The sequence below is a fragment of the Pezoporus occidentalis genome, unplaced genomic scaffold, assembly GCF_034315485.1.
Source record: "Pezoporus occidentalis ecotype Australia unplaced genomic scaffold, CSIRO_AGI_Poc_V1 ctg63, whole genome shotgun sequence".
NCBI classification, from domain to species: Eukaryota; Metazoa; Chordata; class Aves; order Psittaciformes; family Psittacidae; genus Pezoporus; species Pezoporus occidentalis.
Window position 1 is genome coordinate 4,095,113 of NW_026915977.1, and position 22,335 is coordinate 4,117,447.

Sequence of the window (22,335 nt, forward strand, 5' to 3'; positions counted from 1 at the left end):
AGGTCCATGCAGCAGAACTCCCCCAAACGCTCTCGGCTGTCCCAAGTACCACCTCTGCCTCCTGGCATTTGATATCGGTGGCTGGACCAGCCAACAACCTGAGCACCAGAGCAGCCCTGCCTCCTCCTGTCCCGATGTTTCTCTTTCCCTTCCTTGTGGCTTTCTGCACTGTTTTTCCCCCTCTGCAATCTTATGTCTTTCTTTTCCCACTTCCGTAGCTACAGACACCCACATGCATTATCTCCTTCCCCCGTCCCATCCTGAAACCTATTTATACAGAGCCTGGCTCCTGCCCAGCCCGCCAGAGAGCACTGGAGGAGTGGGACAGGGCTGGCAGTGCCCGCAGCCCAACATGCTCTTGTTTGAACACCGGCTGGCTGAAAGAGGATGCTTGCTGCTCTGGTTGCTCCCATCCGTTCTCAGAGCCCAGTCTAGCGGGGAGGTGAGGCTCAGACCCACACTGTGCCAGCAGGTAAGGCTGCTTTCCAAGGAGCCCCTGGGCTGGATCCAAGCGGGTCTGGAAGCATCCCTCTGTGCAGCGCAGGGTGCATCTCCTCTCTATGGCTCTCACCTCCCTCCAGCCTCCATCTCGAACCTTCCTACCTTTGATTTCTTCTCTGCTCTCCTGTCTCTGAGCTGGTTCCTGGCCCCCAGCTGTTCCCATGTCCCTGCCATGCCAGTGGCACCTTCCAGCAGTCCCTGCCATGGGGGTGTCAGTTCCTCCCCTGCCCAGACAGGACAGGGATGCTCTGGAATAGTCCCTGGGCTGCCCCAGTGCCCTCCAGAGGCTGGGTTTGCCCCACCAACCTGATGCATCTTGAGTGCTTATGCTATTTTTTTGCCCATCTTGCTTGCTGGGATGCATGAGAGGACAGCCTGCGGGGCCGAGGCTTATGTTCCTTCTTGCACTCAGAAACAACTCAGCAGTGAAAGCACACCTTAGCCCTGGGGACAAGCTTCTTGTCTCTAAGCAGCAGCTTTAGGTGGTCTGTTCCCTTTCCATCCTGGGCTTGGGAAGGGGAGCTGTGCTCATGTCCATGTTGCTCATGCCCATCTTGGACAGCAGCTGGCTTGGCTGGGGTTGTGGTTTGCAGACCCTCTCACACTGATGGCTTCTCCTGTCTCTCTGTAGAGCCCCACAAAGGTGTCTTGCAAAGGAGTTGGCCTGCACAAGCTTCCAAAGGAGCTTGGCCAAGGGGTGAAGTACCTCGAGCTCTCCAACAACTTCATCCAAAACCTGTCAGGCAGCTCCATGCCAGGGTTTGAGCAGCTCGAGTACCTGGACCTGTGCTTCAACCAGCTGGAAGCTGTGTCAGCCACAGCCCTGGCTCAGCTGCCCCAGCTGCGCTCTCTGCTCCTGGGATCAAACCACCTCGATCGCAATTACCTCGCCAATGGACAAGCCTTTCGTCTGCTCAGGAGTATCGAGGTCCTGGACCTGTCGGCAAACAACCTGGACAGCCACATGGCAGGCTGGTACATCCGCAGCCTCACCAGGCTGAGGGTGCTGGACCTCTCCAGGAACAAGATGACCAGGCTGCTGGCGGGGATCTTCTGGAGCACGCCACGGCTGCGTGAGCTCCACCTCGGCAATAACTACATCATGGAAATAGAGGAGGGAGTCTTTGAGGCTCTGGAAGAGCTGGAGGTGGTGAACTTGGCTTTGAATTCCCTCCACTGTGTCTCTGGCTTCAGCCTCACGCAGCTGCGAGTTTTAAATCTCAGCCACAACGCCCTGGAGCTGTTTGCCTCGGAGGAGGGAGCAGAGCCCTACCTGCTTCAAGTGCTCGACTTGAGCCATAACAGACTGCTCTACTTTCCAGAGCTCCCCAAAGTCCATTATCTCACACACTTAAACCTCTCCAACAACCTTATTGCTTCCCTGCTCCCAGGCTCACGCCACCCGGGGGAGTTTGTACTGCACTACAAGGAGATGGCGAGGTTTAACAGGACCTTGCACACTGTGTCTGCTCTGACCCACGTGGCTGACTTGGATCTCAGCAATAACCAGCTGCAGCTCTTCCCATTTGCCTTCTTCCACAGCCTGGGCTCTCTGCATCGCCTCAGCCTGGCTATGAACTGCCTCCAGGATGTGGCCAGGGAGTCACTCACCAGCAGCATGGAGCCCAGCGACCACTCACCAACACCACTGGAGCACACTGCCCTGTCCGTGCGCTCGCTGGACCTCCATGGCAATGCCTTCCGCATGCTGCCACCCTGGTTCTTTGGTTCTCTGCCTCAGCTGGAAACGATCAACCTGGGCTCCAACAGCCTCCAGCCTTGTGAGAGCCAGGGGCGGAATTCAGGAGGCACCTGCACCCGCTTCTACAACCTGCCCCGCTTGAAGCATCTGAGTCTTTATAAGAACAACATCACCAGGCTGCAGCCCCATGCCTTCAACCAGACCTCACTACTCTCCCTAGACCTGTCAGGGAACAAGGACTTGTTTATGCCTAAGGAAGCCCTGGCGGGGTTGGAGCTCTCCCTGCAGAAACTCTCTCTCAGGGACAACCAGATGGACGATGGCAAGGCAGAGCTCCCCTGCCTGGGCAAGCTCAAAGTCTTGGACCTCTCAGGCAACAACCTGAGCCTTTTGCCCGCAGGTCTTTCCTGCTCCCCTCTGGAAAGCCTGGACGTTCGCAATAACCGGCTGCTGACATTGGAAAAGCTGGCGCTCATGAGCTGGTCCCGCAGCCTGAAGGACATGTTCGTCGCTGGAAACCCCTTCAGCTGCTGCTCGCTGGCCTGGCTGGACACACTGTGGGCTGCTGGTGTGGCTGTGCTGGACCAGGATGAAGCCCTCTGCACCTACCAGGACGAGAGCAGGAACTTCTCAGCCAAGATAGCCAGCAGCCCTCGGTGGCTTTGTCCGCACCCCAAGGACATGGGCTTGCTGGCTCTGCTCGTGGTCGTGATGAGCCTTTTCTTTCTCAGCTGCGGGGCTTGCTGCCTTCTGAAGAAAGGGCAGAAGTCGCCAGGGTTTGTAGGACTCCAGAGCAACAGCGTGGGGGTCTTCCCCCACCATCCCAAAAGAGAGGAGCCAGGCGAGGCAAAGCCAGCAGACAGTGTCACCAAAGTGTAGCCCAGCCCTGGGGAGCAGGAACTGTTGCAGTCGGTCAGAACTCTAATTGTTATTGATAATATTAATAACATTATTGTATTTTAGGTCTCCTTCCCTCACCGGTTTTGCAAACCAAATAAAGGGAGTGTGATTGGTGCTGAGCAGAGGTAGTTTCTGGACCACCTCTCCTTGGGAAGGAAGGTACCCCCCATCTGCTCTGTTCCCTGCAGGAAATAAAACACACTACAAGCAATTGTGGGTGAGTTTTCTGCCCTGCCATCCTACACCCTCATCACCCAGGACAAGAAACCAGAGCGTGAGCTGGTTGGTTTCATCTGCCCGCACTGAACCCAGCACACTGCCTGTGGAAATGGAATTGTCTCCATTGGTGCCACCTGAGTCTTTTACAGCTCTCCCAGCAGCCACTGTTTGCTTCTTAAGTAGGTTTAAATAGCTTGGCTAAATACTTGCTCCTGCTCCCAAAAGCATTCCTCAGCCCAGCTGTGAAGAATGGGCAGTGGTAGGGAATGGTGTAGTGGGGGGTCCACATGCCGGTGTGTGAAGAGGGTTTCTGCAGGATCCTACACATCTCTCTCGTGCCTTTGGCTGTCACCTGAACAGTGCTGTGGCATTGGCAGGGCTTAAAATGACCCCGGGCACTGCTGCGGGTGCCAGAAGGAAATCTGCCCTGTCCTCACCCATTGAGATAGTGAGAAGGACACAAAACCAGTCTTGGGGTTGATGCTGGGGCACTGGCTCTTCAAGGGGGGTCCAGGATGTGCTGGGGTAAGTGCTGGCAGAGCCACGGTCCTTGGTGCATCTGGCACCCTCTGAGCATCTCATCCACATATTCATAGTATTTAATACTGGGGGGGGGGGGGGGTAGGACCCCAGCTAGGGAGGGCAGCAGGAGAAGGTGCTAAGCAGGATGGTGAGCTGTACCAGTGATGTGGGATGGCTGTTGTCATGGTGGTATCCCAGTCCACGCACAGTGGCTGGCTGTGTGTCCCAGGTGTGAATGTCCAGCATCCCAGAGCAGAGTGGTGCTGCACCCCTCATGACAGCAGCACCTCAGTGGCTGGGGCCACCTCTGTGGAGGGATAAAAATAAGGCTGCAGTGAAACCTTTTATGTTTCACATCTCTTTTGTTCTGCCTTGAAAATCCCCAGCTGGCCAAGGCCACCTACTTCTCCATATACCTGTCAGGTGAGAAGCTGTGAGTGCAAAAGGGCTTGGAAGTCACTTAAAATCCCAATTACTTGGTTTTTGGTTGTTTTGGTTTTTTTTCTTTCAAGCTTATCATAGTTTTACTATGAAGCAAAGGACATTTTTGCTGTAAAACTTATGCCTTCCTCATGCTGCCCATATTGCTGCTGGGGCTGCAGCTTCCTGGCCTTTGATGGGCATTCGGCTCCCAATGGACTCCCAGTGCTTTTGATGGCACCATATTTCTATCACTACCTCATTTCCCCTTTGAGCTGGTGCCTCATCGTGGCAAGTGCCCGGAGCACCCCAGAGGAGCCTGGTACTGCATGTTGCCACCCTGAAGGGACGCAGGCTTTCCTGTGTGCCCACCAAGTGAGTTCAGTGCAGCTTTGGCCAGTCCCTAAATCTGTGCCAGCCCCCTTCCCCAGCCCAGGCGCTTGGGGACATTACAGGGACACTCTCTGGGGCTGCCTGGCCAGAGCCCAAAATGCTGGTTGCCTTCGGTGGGTGTTTCTGGTACATTTTGTGTGGTCTGTTCCTCATTTAAACCCCCTGCCAGGCTGTACTTTCCATGCATGTCACCATACGATGTCCTGCCCTTTGTGCTGCTGCTTCACCGGCTTCCACCAGCATCCTCCTTGCGTTAAGGCTTGTGGAGAGTGGGAGCCTTGCAGTCACACAGAGATGGGTGTTCGGGGACACACTGGGTGCTCAGTCAGTGCCAGGCACTGCCCTGGGCTTCCCCATCGCTCCAGAGCTGTGTTTATCCAGCACTGTTGACACAAGGCTGTGCTGCGTTCCCTGCCGACCAGCAGCAGCTGATGGTTGATCCATGAAGGGACAGTGGGCTGCTGGTGCCTAAAGTTTTCTCCAGGTTTTAGAGCATCTGCTAAAGCACATACTAAAAATAGGAGAAAGTATCCTGGTACTGGTTTTACCCTGCAGGGAAGGCTCCCAGAGATACACGAAGTTTAGCGGAAGAGAGGTGGAAGAGAGATGCTGGCCTTGCTAAGGGACAGGGAGGCTGCCAGAGTGCAAGGGAAGGGGAGGTAAGCTTCTTTTGACAAGAAAACCTGGACAACCCCCAAGGCCAAAGAAGGGTTGCAAAGGTACAGGAACTGAGCCAAGGAAATGGCATGTTGGGTTGTTATCTTTATCGATGTCCATGTGCTTTCCCAAGTCAAAGAAAAACACGATTCCAGTTCGTGATCTCACAGGTACTACAAGAAGTGAATCTGTGTCAGCTCCAAGGGCAATGTCCCCTTCTTCCAGTGACAGGAAAAGCAGCATGCTTCCAGCTTGGCCAGGAGCAGGGCACAGGGTGAGCACCCAGGGCTTGTGCTGGCAGAGGGGACAACGGGATGTGACCAGGCTGGCCTAGACCCTGCCCCTGCATTTACATCAGCAAAAACCATCACAAGTTAGCCACGAGGTCAAGGGAGACGGGGCTGTGGTCCTGGCTGGTGGTACAGGGGGTATGTCTTGCATTCAGCACTGCTCCTCAGGCTGAGCTTCCCATGGTTTACAGGAAATGGTTTCCTTATCCTGGGGATGTCTTGGCATCTTGGGCTTTTTCTTGATCTAAAATGAGGGCAAAAGATCTGTAGAATATTGAAGTTCAAACAAATAAAGAGATGATGCCAAAAATGATGCATTGTCATGTACAGCTGTAAGGCAGTGGGGCTATAAATTCTGGTCTGAAAAAAACATCAGTGGTGGTTAAAATATTGTGACCGTTTACAAATTTTCTAGTGAACGCTAGTTGAGAAATCCAGCCAAACTCATTCTTTCCAGTGGAAAGCCTCCACATTTCACTGGATCTGCATTTTCACAGAAAAAAAAACAGATTTTATCAAAAATTTCCAACCAGCTGCTCTGCTAACTCATGTGGAAATTACCTTGTCTGCAACTAACTTCACTTCAAGGGCACTTTTTTTTCCTTTCCCCCTTTCTTTCCATGGAGATGAGGGCTGGAGCTTCATCTGCTTCAAGAGTTGAAGAATTACCTGGTTCCTAGGTGGTAGGTATCGCTCCTCAAGCAAGGAGAGCACTTCTCACTCTCTGTGTTTAGAAGGAGCACAGGGCAGCCTAAAACCACCCAACTCTCTTATAAGATAATGCCAGATAATGTGTTCGTGTTGTTGCAGGGCATGAAACCACTGTAGCAGAGAATGCTGTTTCCCTCCTTCTGCCCAGCAGCTCCTGCCCCTGGTTTCACCACCCAAAGAGCTCAGGTAAGTCCAATTCCATGCACAGACACAGCAGAACAGCTCCTCAAAGTATTGTTTCATTTATTTTTTGCTGATATTGCTGCAATACATGTTCCCAAATGTGGCTGATCTCATAAACCACTGTCCTTTTAACCACAGCTTGGCTCCCCACAGCAGGGTGCCGTTTACGTGCTCCTGGCTAACGCAGCAGTTGCTCTGCAGCTTTGAGATGGGACAGGAGGCTGGTGGCAGTGGCTTGTCCCAATATGTCACCTCTGGGACATACCCCCTGCGTCCTTCCTATTTGTAGGGCTGAGCCACCACTGCTTTCCATTATCACTCACTGCCACAGCCTCTGCTACGTGACTCAACAAAACTCCCCTGGCAGCTATTTCTAGCCCAGTCAGTGAGGTTGGGCATGTTATTCATGACACTTTCTTCCTCTCTGGTGGGGCTCTGGCCAGGCTGGGACCTGCCATCAGCCCTCCAGCACCACAGGCCTTCAGCCAAAGGAGACTGGCAGGGGCCAGATGGGGAAGGCAGCTCCCAGCATCTCCCGTGCCATACAAAGTCCTGTATTGCCTTCTGCAGCACCGTTTGCCTGGGCTGTCCCAGGCTGCTGTGGGGGGGTGCAGATGTGGACACACGTTCTGCAGCTGGGTCTCCCAGCCCTGCTGCCCGGGGACGCTGGAGGCAGGGTGTGCTGTCTGCCATTGGACACTGTCAGGGCTGCCAGCAGCACATGAAGCATCACCATCTGTCTCTTACAGCTTGAACCCACAAGCAGACCCATGGTCCCTGGTCCCAGCTGTGGGGCACTGGATGGCCACAGTGAAGCTGGAAGGCAGCATCATGTGTAAGTGGTTCTGGAGAAGATCAGCTGGCAGGAGCAAGTCCTTGCAGGTCCCCACCAGCCCCAGGCTGCTTCTCAGTATCCATCCTGTGGTGAGGTCACTGAGTCCACCACTACATCAGAAAGAGGAAAGAGGATGGTTTCACTAAAGGAAAGCAATGTTTTGCTGCAGGGCAAAGGTACCAGGGGTGACCCACACCAGCATCCCCCACCTCCAGAGGGGATGGGATGCTCCCAGCTGCCTGCAGCAGGGATCTCATCCACAACCTCTGGGATGTGGCTGGATCCAGCCAAGGAGCACACCCTGCCTCCTCGGAGGGACGTCATCCGTGCCACATGACAGCGTGCCACCACCACCTGCGTCACCACGACCCGGCGCTGTCTCGGCTTCCCAGGCAAAAGGATGTGGCTCCTCATGAGGTAGGTGAGCGTGGGGTGCGGGAGCACTGAGGTCACCAGGGGCTTGAGGGGACACAGGGCACTCTAATGGCAGGGGAACCCCTGGAAGGACCTTATATAAAAGAAAGCCACAAGCTGTTGCAAACTGGGATGGTACGTGCGGAAGGATCCCTGTGTGCTTACGCGGGTAACAAGCCATTTATGGGGGGTTTCTTTGGCCCCTGTCCAAGACCCCATAATGGGGGACATGAAACTTTGGCCATCCAGGACAACTGTTCCTGCAATAATCAGCTTAGTCATAGTAGCAAGCTCTATGTGCAGTGGCAGTAGGTCTCCTTGCACTGCTGTGAGCTCCCCCTTGAGCTTTCCCCTCTTGGCTGTGTCCCCAGGGCAGCCAGCACCAGTCAGGCAGTTCGGGGGGGGGGAAGTTTTCCAGCATTCCTCCCTGCTCCTCGCCTACTCCCCTGCTTTTCTCTCTGCTCAGCACCTGCAGATGAAGCTCCACCACCACGGCTGCACTTTCTCCCCATGGTGGCTTGGGCAAGCTGGGGAAGGGAAGCCTTTACCTAGGCTGGGAACCCCCTCCTGCCCTCCTCCTTCCCCAAGAGAGGGAAGGGGAAGGGGTATTTTTAGCACTTACCCTACAGTTGTTTCAAGGATTGAGCTAAGAAGAGGAACTGACATCAAATGAAGCATTACTTTTGCTTTAAAAGGAAGCCCTTTTTTTTTTTTCCTACTATTCAGTCATTGCAAAACTTTTCTGTGAAGGAGGATTGGTAAAAATCACCTTTCATAGGAGGCAGCTTGAGGATGTCAGAAGTCACTGGACACTGTTCCCTATGCTGGCACTGGCTTCTTGTGCCCTTGCCCAACTCCCACAATGACCTCACATTCCAAAGGAAGGGGATGGTCCTGAGCCCCTTTTCCCCAGCGCTGATCATGGCTCCAGCACCTGTAAAGCTATGAAATGCCTCCAGACTGTCCTTGTGTGCCTTGTCTCCACATTCCTGCTCTCCAGCAGCTTTTCCTGTTACTCACACCTTCTCCCAAACCCCCTCGGAATCCAGATGCTCTTGCATTTCTAGCTGCCTTCCAACCCCACTATGTATTGGCTATGGCAACCCATTTGATATCCTCCAGGTCCCAGAGTAAGATGCCATCCACACCTGGAGGAATGCTTAATAGGCGAAAAAAAAAGTGCCTTGCTGCAATGTAAGACTTGCCAGCATCAACACCAGCAGGAGCATGGTGAAATCAGGTTCTTCAGGGACCAGGATGGAAGATGGTGGCCCTTAACAGCAAAACCACTGGCCAGAAGGTGGCAATATCCCCTCTCCTTTCTAGCCCTGACACCGCAGACCAGAGAAGGGGTCAGCCCCTTGTGCAGGGGACAGGTCCGTTTTGGTTTGGAAGCTTTAAGCCTACTCAGACCCGCTTTTGAATAGCTTGGGCAATGGCAGGACAATGCTCCATGTCCTCTCTAGCTGTCAAACACCCCTGATGTCCATCTCCCGATGCTTAGGCAGCACCAACCAGAGCAGGTGCTGATGCTGTGAATGCCACAGCACATACAGCCAGCAGGGAGGGAGGGTGTTCCACATCGGGATGCAAAGTCCTGTCCTGGGCACGAACAGCCCCAGGAACCAGTATCTGCTGGGGCCACCCCGCTGGAAAGCATCTTTGCCTATACAGCAACCTTAGAGCTTCCTCCCCTCAGCCTGCACATGGGTGGGTTTGCACTTTGCCCACCTTTTAGCATCTCTCAGGAGAGATTAGGGGCCCGCTGACCCTCTTGTCTGAAATCCTCTGTTGCATGGTTTAGTTGTGCTGATGGTCACTTCTTGGGCCATGTGGGGTTGCTTCATGCAGCTGCTGAGATAACGTTAGAAATCCCCCCAGAAGGATTAGCATCTCCTGCATTCCCACTGAGCCTTCCTCATCCCTCAGCAGACATGCGGCAGTGGGACACTCTGGAGCAACAACCAGCAAAGCAGCCCTTCCTAGCAGGGTGGATGCAGGATACCTGCTGCAGAGGATTCCAGGGCAAAATGACTACCTGTGAGGGACTGGGAGTTCCTGTGTCCCTCCTGCTGGAGTCTGAAGAAGGAATGTCTATTTAGACATGCCCAGCACATGATTACCTTTGCTTTGTGAGCCGCTGCCCTCCTTCTGCCTGCTGAGCACATGATGCCCAAGAAAGCACCCAGGCACCTCCCAACACTGACAAAATCAGTTTTTCCTGGTCAGAAAATTCCTAATCCCCCAGAAGCTGTTCAGATTTCCCCGCAATGTCCCCCTCAGGGCCTGAAGCATTTCCCTATTCCCCAAGGGTGAAAAAGGAACTTACAGAGAATATGATTTCATAACAGCCAAGTCCTTGGGGTTAGAGTGAAAGGAGCACTTGGGCTTAGTGAGAGGAGAAGTATGGGCACCGTATCTGTTTTCATGTCAAGGTAAGAGAAGGATCTGTAACAGTCATGATTGGGAAGGTGAGATTTCGAACAAATACCAGGGACTTCTAGCACACAGTGAGTACCCGCAGGGCCAAACTGGCTCGAGAAAGGTGAAAGCTGTACTGTATCGCTGTGGTGAGAACAGTCGGACTTCAGTTTCTCACCTCATGGCAAAGGACCTCAGTTTTACCCGTGGAGTCTTGCAGCAGTGAGCCATCAGTCATACAGCAGGGCCCCAGGGTGCTGTCACCTTGTCCCACACAGCACCAACATCAGGCCCCAGCAGCAGGTGCTGCTTTATCAGGCTTTTCTACCTCCATCTTTGGGGTCCTGTGATGTGCATAAGCAAAATAGGGACTTAACAGGGACTTTTTCTCGTTGCAGTGCCCTGGGTAGAAGCAGACCAGATTCAGAGATCAGGTTCATCTTTGCCACATGCCACCTTGGACTGGAGCCAGAGAGAGTTTGATCTTACATAGGACAGCAGTACCAAGCCTCAGGTACCACTGGAGCAAAACAAACATCAGCTTTCTTGAACAGCAGGAATGGTTGGAGGAGACTTTGGGCTGAGGAGGGAGCAGCTGAGTTGGGCTTTCAGAAAACTGAGAAAATTGCCTCCTGTTCTACAGTGCTGGTTGGTTCTGGCCCTTGGAGCATGCACTGAGGCTGTCTCAAAGCTCAGGACTGGCATGTGCAGTGGGTCTTTCCAGCAGAACATTTGGGGTATGTGGGCTGGGAAGTGGTGAGACCCTTCCCTGTCAGTTCTGCCTGGCTCTTTCCATATGGCACGATGCAGCTCCAGCCCTTTGCACACACTTGTGTCTCAGGCTGATTTGTGGATTTTATCACAGGTACTTTGAGGCCAAGTGCAGTTCTCTGAGAGTTGTTTCATGGGCATCACCTATTGGTGACATAAAAGAAAAGGAAACTGCATTCTGGAAACAGTCAGGGTGCTTGAATTGTGTCTGGGACTGTAAGGAAGTCTAGAGAGTGAAAGATGCTCTAGTGGCTTCCCAGGATGGATGCCCTGTGGATGGATGGATGGATGGATGGATGGATGGATGGATGGATGGATGGATGGATGGACGGACGGGTGGATGGAGTCTGCCTGTGCTCCACCTCCTGCAGGCTGTGAGTTCCACATCCCACAGCTGGGGATCACAAACTGCACTAGCTAGTGTCTGACTTGCCCTTACATCTTCCTCCACAGGGCAATAATTGGGTCTGGAGAAGGCAGGAGTAGGGCAGGACCTGCCCTGGTGTCCCACAGGGGCTGGAGAACTGCTGTACCCAATGCTTGGTCTGCAGGGGTTTGGAGCAGCATGTGCTACAGGATAGGGCATGTTCATTGCTACCTTGCCCCCTAAAAACAGGCAGACTGTTGTTATTTTAATCAGTTTAGTCCTCATTGTGGAGACAAACCAAAACACAGGATTTGGTGTTCAGGGAATATAGACTTGCATTACCCCTTGAGCTCTCCAGCAGGGGCTCTGCTTTCTGCTGCAAGGAGAACATCTCCCACTCCGAAATACTCACAGATAATTTTCTAAGTACTGGTTGCAGTGAAAAAAGGCCCCTCTTGCCCTAAACCATGGAGTCCCAGCAAACAGTGCCGATATTCCAGTGGTGGCAATGCAGCCCGTGAGGTGTCCAAAGCCAGGCAGGCTCCTGCTCAGAGCACTCTGAAACAGACATCCATGGATGGTGGTGGTTGGCCTCCACATGCCCTCTGCAGAGACATCCCAGCTGTGTGCCCTGATGAGCAGGTCAGTGTGGGGAATGCTGCACAAGAAGCTGCGCCAGTAGACCTGGATGAGAGTCCGGACATCGGGACTCATCAGCCACAAACCTTGGAAGAAGTGAATGGGACGAATCGGGAAGAACTGGAGAAAGAACATTGGGTGGAACCAAAGAAAGAGCATCAGGATAATTTCTGAGGACTGTACATTTGGAAACAGGAGGATGCTTAAGATAAAGAATGTGTAGTCAAGGGGATGTGAGGGCAATCTGGCTGCGACATCTGTCACCCCATTGATCGATAGGGTTGATTCGGGTGATCTGGCTGGCTAGGCGGGTGTCCCCTTCCTCCTTCACTGCTCCACGTGCGGCCCTCCCGAAGCTGTGTGCTCGGTCGAAGAGGACGACCTTCCCTGAAACAGGTGGTACCGTTCATCAGTCACGGGTATGCAGTAGCTGCACTCCCCTGCTAGAACCTCCAAAGAAACTCAAGATCCAGCTTGCACTCTACCTCTGGGTCCTTGCCTTCATCCTCACAGGTCAGGAAATTTGCTTTTATCCTGTGTCTTTCTTACTCTTGATGAAAAATCATTCCTCAGCTTGCCATAACTTTAGACCCACTGGTGTCAGTCCACAGGCAGTAGGGAGAGGGAGGTTAAAGGGATCAGAGCCAGCCAATTCCAGGGACACATCTCTTTCTTTTCTCCCTGTCCTTTAATTAAGCCCCTTGTAACTCTGCTTGGGATTTGGGAGTGACCTCAGTGCTTTCCTAGCAGGACCCTTCCTCATGGGCCATTGCTCCAGCACAATGCACCTTGGCCTTTTCATCCCAAGAGAGTAGTTCGGAAAGGTCAACAATTCAAACTGCGTGTCCTACTTTTAGTGCACATGATAGCGAGTCAAAAGGAGGTCATGAGGGGATGCTAATGAACCACCCAGTTATGTCCTGTAAAGGGAAAGCACCTTCTAGTGAGAGGGGAAGTCGCACAGTGAGGGAGAAAGTGAAAGCCCTAAGTAGAGGTCTTCAACCTATGACTGCTTCCAAAAGAAGATAGCGTCAGCTAGATTTGTCTCAAACGTCACCTTCCACTGCGGGAGAGCATCAGCCTACCTGGTTCCTGAAGGGCTTCACAGCAGCAAGGTTGTACTTTTGGTTTTCTTCTTACGGAATGGAAAGTTTCAGAAAAATACACCTCGTGACAAGCATGTGCAAGCCATGGGAATGCTACTGTCCAAGCAGACACCAGTTTCCTGGCTGCATCACCTCTGCCAGCTGTAAGATGGTCCCTGCAATGAAACGGCATTTCTGCAGCTGATGCCCATGCCCAGTGCTGGCTTATGGACGTGCACACATCAGTTTGCTCACAGCACCAGGCAAACTCCCCTTTTGGGCTGTCTGTGAGACAGCCAGTGGACTTTAACTCATTTTCTTGGCCTGGAGAGGCAAACTGCTGTGGAAGTTGGTTATGCTGTTTTCAGGAACCTGGAATTAGCAGTAAACATCAGCACTTAGTCCTGACCTGCAAAGCCCAGTAACAGAGTCAAAGCCAAGTCCTTTCTTTAGCTGTCCCTCCTGCCCCCATGCACTTTGGGGTGCTGGAGGCTACAGAAAGCCCAATGCCAACTATAGAGAGGGGTGGGAAGTGCTGACAAGCTAAAGACAGCCCCATGCTGAGTTAGATCCTGCTCATACCAGATGTTTTCTAATGGGTGTGTTGTGTTTAGGGCTGTTTCTCAAGTTTGAGCGGCAGGGGTGTAGACTGGACTGTGGTGGAGGGAGCCCTGGCCCTGCAGCCCAGCACCTTCCTGCAGCAGGAGAGGTTACTTTAACACAATTACTCTGAAATGTGCTTGTGTGCTGCGTGCTGAGAGCCCTTCCACATGTCTCTTTCTGCTCACCCTCTCTCTCTGCAGTTATGAAACCCCAGCAGCTGTGGATGCCCTGACTGCACATGGCTCAGCAAGATGGTTTTTGTGCAAGAAAAGGGGCTGAAGCTGTGAAGTTGGTGTCTAGGGGCAGGATTTCCCCACATTCAGTCCCAGCACAGCCTTTGGCTGGGTCTGCTCCAGACTGGTGAGAAGTGTCCACACCCTTGACTGACATATGTACATCTGGAGTTTTGGTTATTGCAGAATCCTGGCTGTCCTTGGGCTCTGGAGACAGAGGCAGACAGCTGAGACTTTCACTCTTTCTGGGTCAAGAAAATGTATTTTTTAAAGCTTCTTGCAGAGAAAATAAGCAGAAATTACAATCAGCCTGTACCAATCCCTTCTGTCCCTTACTAATGTGCTCCCTTTGTGATTCCTGCCAGTTTGCTACATAGATGAGCTGTTACATGCTGAGCAGACACGTGTATTTGCTTTGTGACCCAGTGGCTCTCCTGAAGATGCTAAAGGTGAGAATATGGGGGCCTGTTGTGTGCAGCATCTCCAGCCGGGGGCGGGGATGGGGGAGCACGGAGAGGTACGCAGCACCTGAGCACTTGGTAGTGCTTGGCTCTAGCTCCCCATCACCTCCGCATCACTTCCCAGGCGCTGCTAGTAACAGCTGAACCCCACCACCACCACTCCCCGGCCCCAGCCCGCTGTGAATGGCACCGAAACCGCCTTTGTTCCCCTCCCCGGGGGGCAGGACCGCACCGCCCGCGGCTATAAAAGGAGGCGGCGGCTCCAGCCCCAGCCCCAGCCCCGGTCCCGGCTATGGGCCGCCCCGCCGCCGCCGCCGCCGCGCTGCTCTGCCAGCTGGGGCTCTCCGCGGCCATCCAGTGGCTGTGAGTAGTAGCCCCAAAGGGGATACCCCCCCTCCCCTTACCCTCCCCTTTGGGGTTCTCCTTTCCGGCTGGGTGCCCCGTGGTCCCCCCCCCCCCACTGACACCCATCCTCTCCCCACAGCGGGCTGATGGAGAGCGGCAGCGGGGTGGCCTGGAACGAAAGCCACCACTGCCGGCTGCTCGCCGGGCTGGTGCCCGACCAGCTCCAGATGTGCCGCAGGAACCTCGAGGTCATGCCCAGCATCGTCCAGGCCGCCCGCCACACCAAGAGCAGCTGCCAGAAGACCTTTGCAGACATGAGGTGGAACTGCTCCTCCATCCAGCAAGCACCCAGCTTTGGGCCTGACCTGCTGAGAGGTAAAGGACCCTTCAACTGCTGTGTTGGTACTCCAATTTCTGCCCCATGTAGCTGTCCAGGCAGGCAGCACTGCTGTTCAGTTTTGCCTTAGATACATGTTTTGCAGAAAACTTACTGCCATACACTGGTGCTAACCTTGTGCAACTTAAACCATCTGACAGGCAGTAACTTCCATTTCAAACTAAAAGCGGCTGAAGGCTTAAAAAAAAAGGGGGGGGGGGCTAAGAGCAGGGGATATAATACACTAAAATATGTAATATAATGGGTATCACAGATTAAAAACACTGGGACTTGGGTATATCCTGTTGCAAAAAAAACCCAGCCTCATTTGCCTTGCGAGGAGTGTTGGCTGGGCAGGGAGGAAGGACATCTCCCCCTCTTCTTCCCAGGAACCCGCGAATCTGCCTTTGTCTACGCGCTGGCCGCCGCCACCATCACACACTCCATCGCCCGAGCCTGTGCCTCGGGAGAGCTCCCTCTCTGCTCCTGTGGCTCCGTCCCCTCAGAGGTCCCTGGGCCAGACTTCAGATGGGGTGGCTGTGGGGACAACCTGAGCTATGGCCTCCAGCTCGGCACCGCTTTTGCTGACAGTCCCTTAAAATCCAGCAAGCTGGGGACACAAGCGCTCAAGGCCATGAATCTACATAACAGTGCAGTGGGTCGGCAGGTGGGTACCGTGTCCACCCCACTGCTGCAGCTCAGGCACCCTACAAAGCCTGGGGGCAGAGGTGCCTAATGTAAGGCAGTAGACTCCAGCCAGGCTGTTGGGATGCTGTCCTTAAAGTCAGGAGGCAACTAACTGGTTAAAACAGAGTTATGTGTGTTTGCAGAGACACCCCCCACTGCTACCCACCCCCCCAAACATCCCTGCACCCTCTCCACAACGAGCACAAGATATTTGCCCATTTGCTCATGGGAAGCAGAGGCCCATCCTGCTCCACTACAGCTGGGCTCCCCAGCCCCACAGGGAACTGCAGGGTGTTGCACTTTCATGCATGCCCGTTCCATGGCTGTCCTGCACCCATGTTGGCCAGGGCAGCCACCACTGCCTCTGCAAGCTCCAGCTGGGAGCTCCCCAAAGGTTAGGTTTTAATCATACATGGAATGAAGCAGGGCTTAGTCCTTGATTGCCCCATTATATTCATTTAAAGGTGGCAGCAAGCAGCTGAGCTTTTGAAACTTCCCATGGATGCTCTTGCAAATCAATCTGTAGGGTGCATGCCAATCTGTAGGGTGCACAAACAAATTAGTCTGTTTTCCTGTCCTCTGCAGGTGCTGAGTGACTCCCTGGATACCAAGTGTAAATGCCATGGTGTTTCAGGCTCCTGCTCAGTGAAGACCTGTTGGAAGGGACTGGCAAAGCTGGATGAAATAGCCTCTGACCTCAAGTCCAAGTACCTGGCAGCCATCAAGGTGACCCATCGGCTCATAGGGCCCAGGAAGCAGCTGATACCCAAGGAAATGGAGGTCAGGCCAATGGAAGAGACGAATCTGGTTTATCTCATCAACTCTCCTGACTATTGCACACCGAATCTCCACCTGGGGTCTCTGGGGACACAGGATAGGTAAGAAACTGCTGCAAATATACTCTAATTCAGCCTTTAATTTCATTACTGTCTGTACCACCATCATGCTCTGGGAAGCTGGTGTGGATGGGCAGACCCCTATTAGATGGGGAAGGCACAGGGACCGCTGTGAACGCTTTGCATCTCAAAGCCCCAGGGAGGGTAGGAAGGCAGATGTCATTCTTACAGAGCTACGCAGGTGTAAAGGCAAAGGGAGAGCCCTCACTGCAAGGCTGTCAGCCCACTCTCCAGGACAGGATACATCCACTGCGAGGTCAGAAAGGGAAATGTCTCCTCTCCCTGCGCACCTTTGGGTGCTGTCTGCCAGTAACCAGAACGGTTCAGCAGCCCTTGGAGTCTGTGGTGCTTCCCAAATGTCTTCCTTCTGGAGTGACTGCCAGGCAGCAGGGAGTTTTTAGAGGGATGAGGAAACCTGGAGGTTGAGCCAGGGCTGCCTCAGGCCTGTGGCTTACAATCCTGTCAGGCTTAGCAGTAACAGCAGTTCCTGGTCCTGGCCATCCACCCTTCCTTCTCCATGGGGAGTTCCTGCCCCCAGCATGATACACAAGTGTGCCCAATCTCAGCCACAGCTGCTCAAACACAGCCACAGCAGCACGAGCTGATATCAACCCCAGTTTGCAAGCAGACCTGTGCATCTCACTGCCTCCTGGTATGGGCAAGTGAGCTCTGGGAGGAGGCCTGGGCGGATAGCTGTGGTCAGCACCCTCCATGGGCATGCTCCCTCAGCTCCCACCTGTGCATCCTCCTTTGGCAGGCAATGCAACAAGACCTCCGTGGGCAGCGACAGTTGTAACCTTATGTGCTGTGGCCGCGGCTACAACACCTACATGGAGGAGGTGGTGGAGAGATGTCACTGTAAATATCACTGGTGCTGCTACGTGGTGTGCAAGAAGTGTCGGCGGAAGGTGGAGAGATACGTCTGTAAATAACACCAGAGGCGTCGTGGCAGGTAGGACTCTTGCCCTGGCATCCTCTGGAGATGATACAGATGGAGACCAAACACCAATCACGAGGGATACTCTGAGCTGTGGCAAGAAGGGGGAATGCAGGAAGCCTGTGCAGCAGCATTACCATGGAAGACCTCAGACTGAGAGATGCCAGGAAGCCTAAGGCCGGAGGCCAACCTCTGCTCCACCTCTCCAGAGCAAGACAAAGGGCTGCCCTCCTGCAGCTGATCAGGAGCGTCCAACCCTCCGTCTCCAGCTGGGGACAAACCATTTATCACTCCACATGCACAGGCCCTTTTCTCCAGGGGTGAATGGGGAGTCTGGGCTGCCATTGTCTCTTTGCAGGAGGCTTCTGACAGTGGCCTGAAAGCCAGGAGTGATGGATGGGAAAGGGGGTAGCAAGTTGTCCACTGGGAGAAGGCTGCAGGGGAACAAAGCTGCTTTGGGTGAGGGGGTCATGGGCAACTCTTCTGGGGGAAGGTTTCCACTGTGGGCTCACCCAATACTACTGACTGTTCCTCCTCAGGGGCAAACACTGGTCCAGTTCCCTTTGCAGCATCTGAAATGAAGACCAGGCTTGACACATGCAGGACCAGTTAATGCTTCAGAAAACAGAGCTCACTGATCCTCCCCATGACCTGCATTGAGATTACTGCTGCTCTCAGTGCTAAGTGAAGATAGCAAACACATCTAGGGACAGGAGTGGTCCTGGGGACTGCTGAAGCAGGGCAGCATGGCAAAACTGTGCCCAGCAGCCTTGTAGTAACAGGGCTTGTGCCCTCTGAGCTTCTGTTGGAGGTGGAAGCCTACTCAGTGCATGGCATGCTCACGGCTTGTTTGTCCTGCCCTTTTGTTTTAGCCCACTAAGGTCTTCAGCCCACTCCTTCCACCCCCTTAATACCAGGCATGCTGGCACTCTGGCCTGGAGAGAGGATGCAGCTGGTGAAATAAGAATGAACCTTTAGTCTCTATACTTAATGTAAGTGGGATTCTGGTGTGTGTTTTATAAATAAATGTATTATATCTTATTTCTCTATGGCATGTCTCCTAGGATGACCTCCTTTCTCCATCTCCTTCTCAGCTGACCACAGAGAAAGCAAGGCTGTAAGGAGAGCATAAAGCCCTGTGTCCATGCCCTTACATTGCAGCAGGGGACCGATTCAGTTTTAACCCTTTCTGCTGCTCCTTGGCCCAGGTTTTCCTTTAATTACAGGTATCCCTCAGCCTCAGCTACTGTACCTATATGGAAAACCTGTTGGAAGGTTGTCTCCCACTTCCTCAGGTTTCTGACTAGGCAGCAAGGAATACAGCTTCTTGGGTTTCAGAACTGGTGGCTGGAAACTGAGGCAGTCCAGGATTGTTTTAAGGTCCTTGTGAATGTGGGCCGGACTAGCCAAGCATACATGTGGGAACAGCAAGGACTTGGGAACCAGGGATGGCGGCTCTGACAGCCCCCATTTCCCCTAGCGTGGAATGTGGCCAAGCACTTGCATGGGATAAGAGATTCCTGTTCAGGCAGTCTTTGGAGAGAAAGGATGAGTCTAAACACACAGGCGCTGAGGAGAGCCCACAGCACAAGGACAGGTAAATGAAACAGAAATCCAAGAGCAACTTCCTGCAGCTCACACCATGACCTTAAGAGTCTGGCAGCTTTGGTTTGCTTGCATGTGCCTTGGCTTGTTTGTGGTTTGCACTGAATGGGGTTGGCCACATTCAGCCCCAAGTCCAGCTGTAGGATTACTCATTTCCATATTCATTCAATCATTTTTAATAGCCTCTGCTGGGTCACGGAATCAATTCATGAGCTTTTATTGCAAACCTCCATTTCATTGTCCCCTCCACTTAATGTGCTCCAGGTTTCTGGATTAACAGTGAATAAAAGTCAAGAGTCAAAGGTGGCTTGAGACAAGCCTGGGAGGTGGAAGCTGAAATGCTCAGAGGTGAAGCCTATGAACCAAGTGAGTTAACCATCATTATCAGTTGTTAATGTGCCGTTGACTTGAGCTGGCTGCTGACATCTAGCCTTTCCAAAGTGACAGTAAAGCCACAGCTGCAAGGCTTCCATCACAGCTGCCCAAGGCCAAAAAGCTATCTTGAGTTTTTTCTTTTAAAATGGAATTAGGGGTTCGTCACCAGCATTCCTCGGAAAAGAGTCTTCAGCGGCCAGGCTGCAAAATAGCTGCAGTTCCTGTGTCCAGGAGAGGTGGTGCAGGTACTTAACGAGGAGGATTGCTTAAACACCTTCCCTATAGCCACCTCGTTATGCATCCCAGATCAGAGGGAAGTGAAACCGGGAGGGGCTGTGAACTCCACAGAGCATTGCAAAACTAGCTGGTGAGAAAAAAAACAGGGGAAGGATCTTGTGGAGTGAGAGATTCAGCCAGGAGGGTGGGAAATGTGATTTGCATTTGGTAACTACAAACACACATAGCCTGGGGTAGAGAAGAGGAGGCACAATAGCTAGGAATGCCCTGGGGAGATGTCATGATCCCCTCCTAGAGAGGTCTCATTTGAGTTTCTGCCTGGGAAAAAGCAGGGTCAAGTGCTGAATATGCAGAGTCCTCTCCTCCTCTTGATTCTTGCATCTCCACTGCAAGCCCAACAGGGAAGAGCTGGGAAATGACTGGAGAGGTCAATCATCAGCAAGGACCTTTGGTTCTATTTGTGTCCTGTTGGAAATCGGAAGGCACTGTGATTAGTTGGAGGATGCAAAGGGTCGGGCTGGCAGGAAGGACGATGGTGGTGGGGTGACAGTTAAGTGACAATGCTCTGAGTGGGAGGTGTTGTAATCTGGGCCCACACCTGGATTTAGCAGGACTGTGAGATATGCTGGGCTGGAAGAGCCTCCCAGGGACCCAGAGGCAGGGCAAGGAGTTGGCATTACACAATGCATCGAGAGGGAAGAAACCCCACGTTTGGCCCCAGGAGTTTAGGGGATCCATTTGACTGGATGCATTTTCTCTCTCTAGCCCTCTCCGGACAGAAAAGCCAGCAGGAATGTGCCAGGGGAGCACGGAGTCCTTCCTTCAGCCTGGGCTAGCACAGGCACCCTCTGAGGTAGAAAGATGGGAAAATCTGGTCCCTTTTATCACAAATCCAGCACCAGTCAGTGCAACACTGTGCCAGAGAAACTGGTGCAAGAAGGCTTTTCTCTAACCTTCTGCACCTTTGCTTTCACCCCAAAACATCTCCAGTTCTGGCAGATAGCCCTTCAGGACACAGAAGCACCTAGGCAAGGACAGTACAATATCCCTGAAACCCAGAACATCTCTGTAACAGCTGTGGCTTTGCAGCCCTTCAGACACTTTGTCGCACACTGCTTTTGCCCTGCTTTCACAATCAGTCCTCTCTATGCTGTGGAAGGCTGCTGTCATTACCCCTGCTTCATCAGCCCTCGCAGGCCCCGCTGCTAATGTGATGGATCTACCTCTTTGACTTTCCTGTCATTAGCCATTCTTCCCAATGTCTCGTGGCTTTTTGTTTCCCTGTCTCTCTGGAAATGAGACTCCCCAGAGTCTCCATGGCCATCGCAGAAGTCTCTCACTTTCTGGCTCTGTGAGCTGACATGGGAGAGATGGCCTGAAATGGTTTGTGCATAGAAGAAAACCATCCCTCTACATGAAATGTGGTGAGAACCAGGCAATGGGTTTGCTCTGAAAAGCCTACTCTCTGCTACTGATTTTAATTTGGGTTTCAAAGGAGTAATGCTGGTATGAATGTGATCATTCCCTGCTGTGCAGACTTGTGCAGACAATAAAGTCTGGAGAAAGGTGAGTGATTTTCATGGACTCTTTTGACTCTGCTGCTAAAGAGCAGAGTTTGCTGCTGGTTTGTTTGGGTTTTTTTCCCTTTTATTTCTTTAATCCTCAAGGGATGCTGCTTAACTTATTCCAGGAGGATAATCTGAGCAAGGGCAGCAAACTACTGGTAATCAAGTAAGCATTTTGGAGGAGGAATGACTCTGTGTTCAAGGACTGTTCTGTGTGACATTTCTTCCCCACAGCCTCGGATTGCAGCTGGAACCAGACCATGGGTCAGGACCTCCACCTGCTTTTTGCCTGTGCTCTTCACAAAGGAAGCTGAGCCAGAATGAGGAGGTGTGAGATGGGGCCATAGCCTGAGGGCTCAGCTCTTGATCAACATCTGTACTACTGTAAATATATGGGGGATGTTGCTTTGATCTTTGATGTGCTTGGTGCCTACACTTACACAACACACAAACATGAGAACAGCTTATATATAAGGAAAACCCCTTGCATCTCTGTTCTCCTTTATTTCTGGGGTGTTCAGCTACATCATGATGCCCCAAGGATGACAGCTAATACTAGGGATTGTCCTTATAGGGATCTTCAGCTGAGGGACAGGGACAAATCAGCATAGGTGAGTAAGGGTCATAAGACCAGAGGAGGAAATACGCTGCTGACTGAGGGCCTTTGGGCATAGCTTGAAGGAGAGTTGCAGCAACGGCTGAGTGAGGCTCAGAAGGGAAGCAGATCTACATCCCTTCCCCTAGGCTGGCCAGGCTGGCATACCTTCTGTCTCTGAACCCTGTATTTCAGCAAGTTGCCCAATCAGAGTGGAGGGATCCCATGACACCAAGGTGCCCTGGACACCTTGTTGAATCACTCAATAGTAGCATCTTCCCTTTGTGCATTCCTGGAGATGCTGGCTGCGAGGTCCATCAGAAGGTGAGTTAAGGCACGGAAGGAGCTGCAGAACAGTCTCCTCCCCAGAGCAGAAGCTGACATGGGACC

The 22,335-nt window shown here is 52.8% G+C and overlaps 2 protein-coding genes across 7 annotated transcripts; both read left to right on the forward strand.

The window, feature by feature from the left end:
• The first annotated feature begins 285 nt into the window (after positions 1-285).
• On the forward strand, positions 286-3,185 carry LOC134174745 (transforming growth factor beta activator LRRC32-like). The gene is made up of 2 exons (XM_062639971.1): positions 286-472; positions 1,133-3,185. The coding sequence occupies exons 1-2, from the start codon at positions 353-355 to the stop codon at positions 3,080-3,082; spliced, it is 2,070 nt and encodes a 689-aa protein (XP_062495955.1). The 5' UTR covers positions 286-352; the 3' UTR covers positions 3,083-3,185.
• A 2,952-nt stretch (positions 3,186-6,137) lies between these two features.
• LOC134174732 (protein Wnt-11b-like) lies at positions 6,138-18,609 on the forward strand. Of its 6 annotated transcripts, XM_062639953.1 has the most exons (11): positions 6,138-6,291; positions 6,415-6,501; positions 7,248-7,333; positions 7,503-7,750; positions 10,567-10,682; positions 14,244-14,315; positions 14,452-14,690; positions 14,812-15,047; positions 15,438-15,715; positions 16,321-16,613; positions 17,389-18,609. In XM_062639953.1, exons 7-11 carry the CDS (start codon positions 14,620-14,622, stop codon positions 17,561-17,563), a joined length of 1,053 nt encoding a protein of 350 aa, XP_062495937.1. In that variant the 5' UTR covers positions 6,138-6,291; positions 6,415-6,501; positions 7,248-7,333; positions 7,503-7,750; positions 10,567-10,682; positions 14,244-14,315; positions 14,452-14,619; the 3' UTR covers positions 17,564-18,609. The 6 variants fall into 6 exon arrangements, with proteins under 6 accessions (XP_062495937.1, XP_062495938.1, XP_062495940.1 ...); XM_062639954.1 differs by lacking the exon at positions 10,567-10,682 and having other exon boundaries at positions 7,248-7,750; positions 14,232-14,315; XM_062639956.1 differs by lacking the exons at positions 6,138-6,291; positions 6,415-6,501; positions 7,248-7,333; positions 7,503-7,750; positions 10,567-10,682 and adding an exon at positions 13,156-13,194.
• The last annotated feature ends 3,726 nt before the right edge of the window (positions 18,610-22,335 follow it).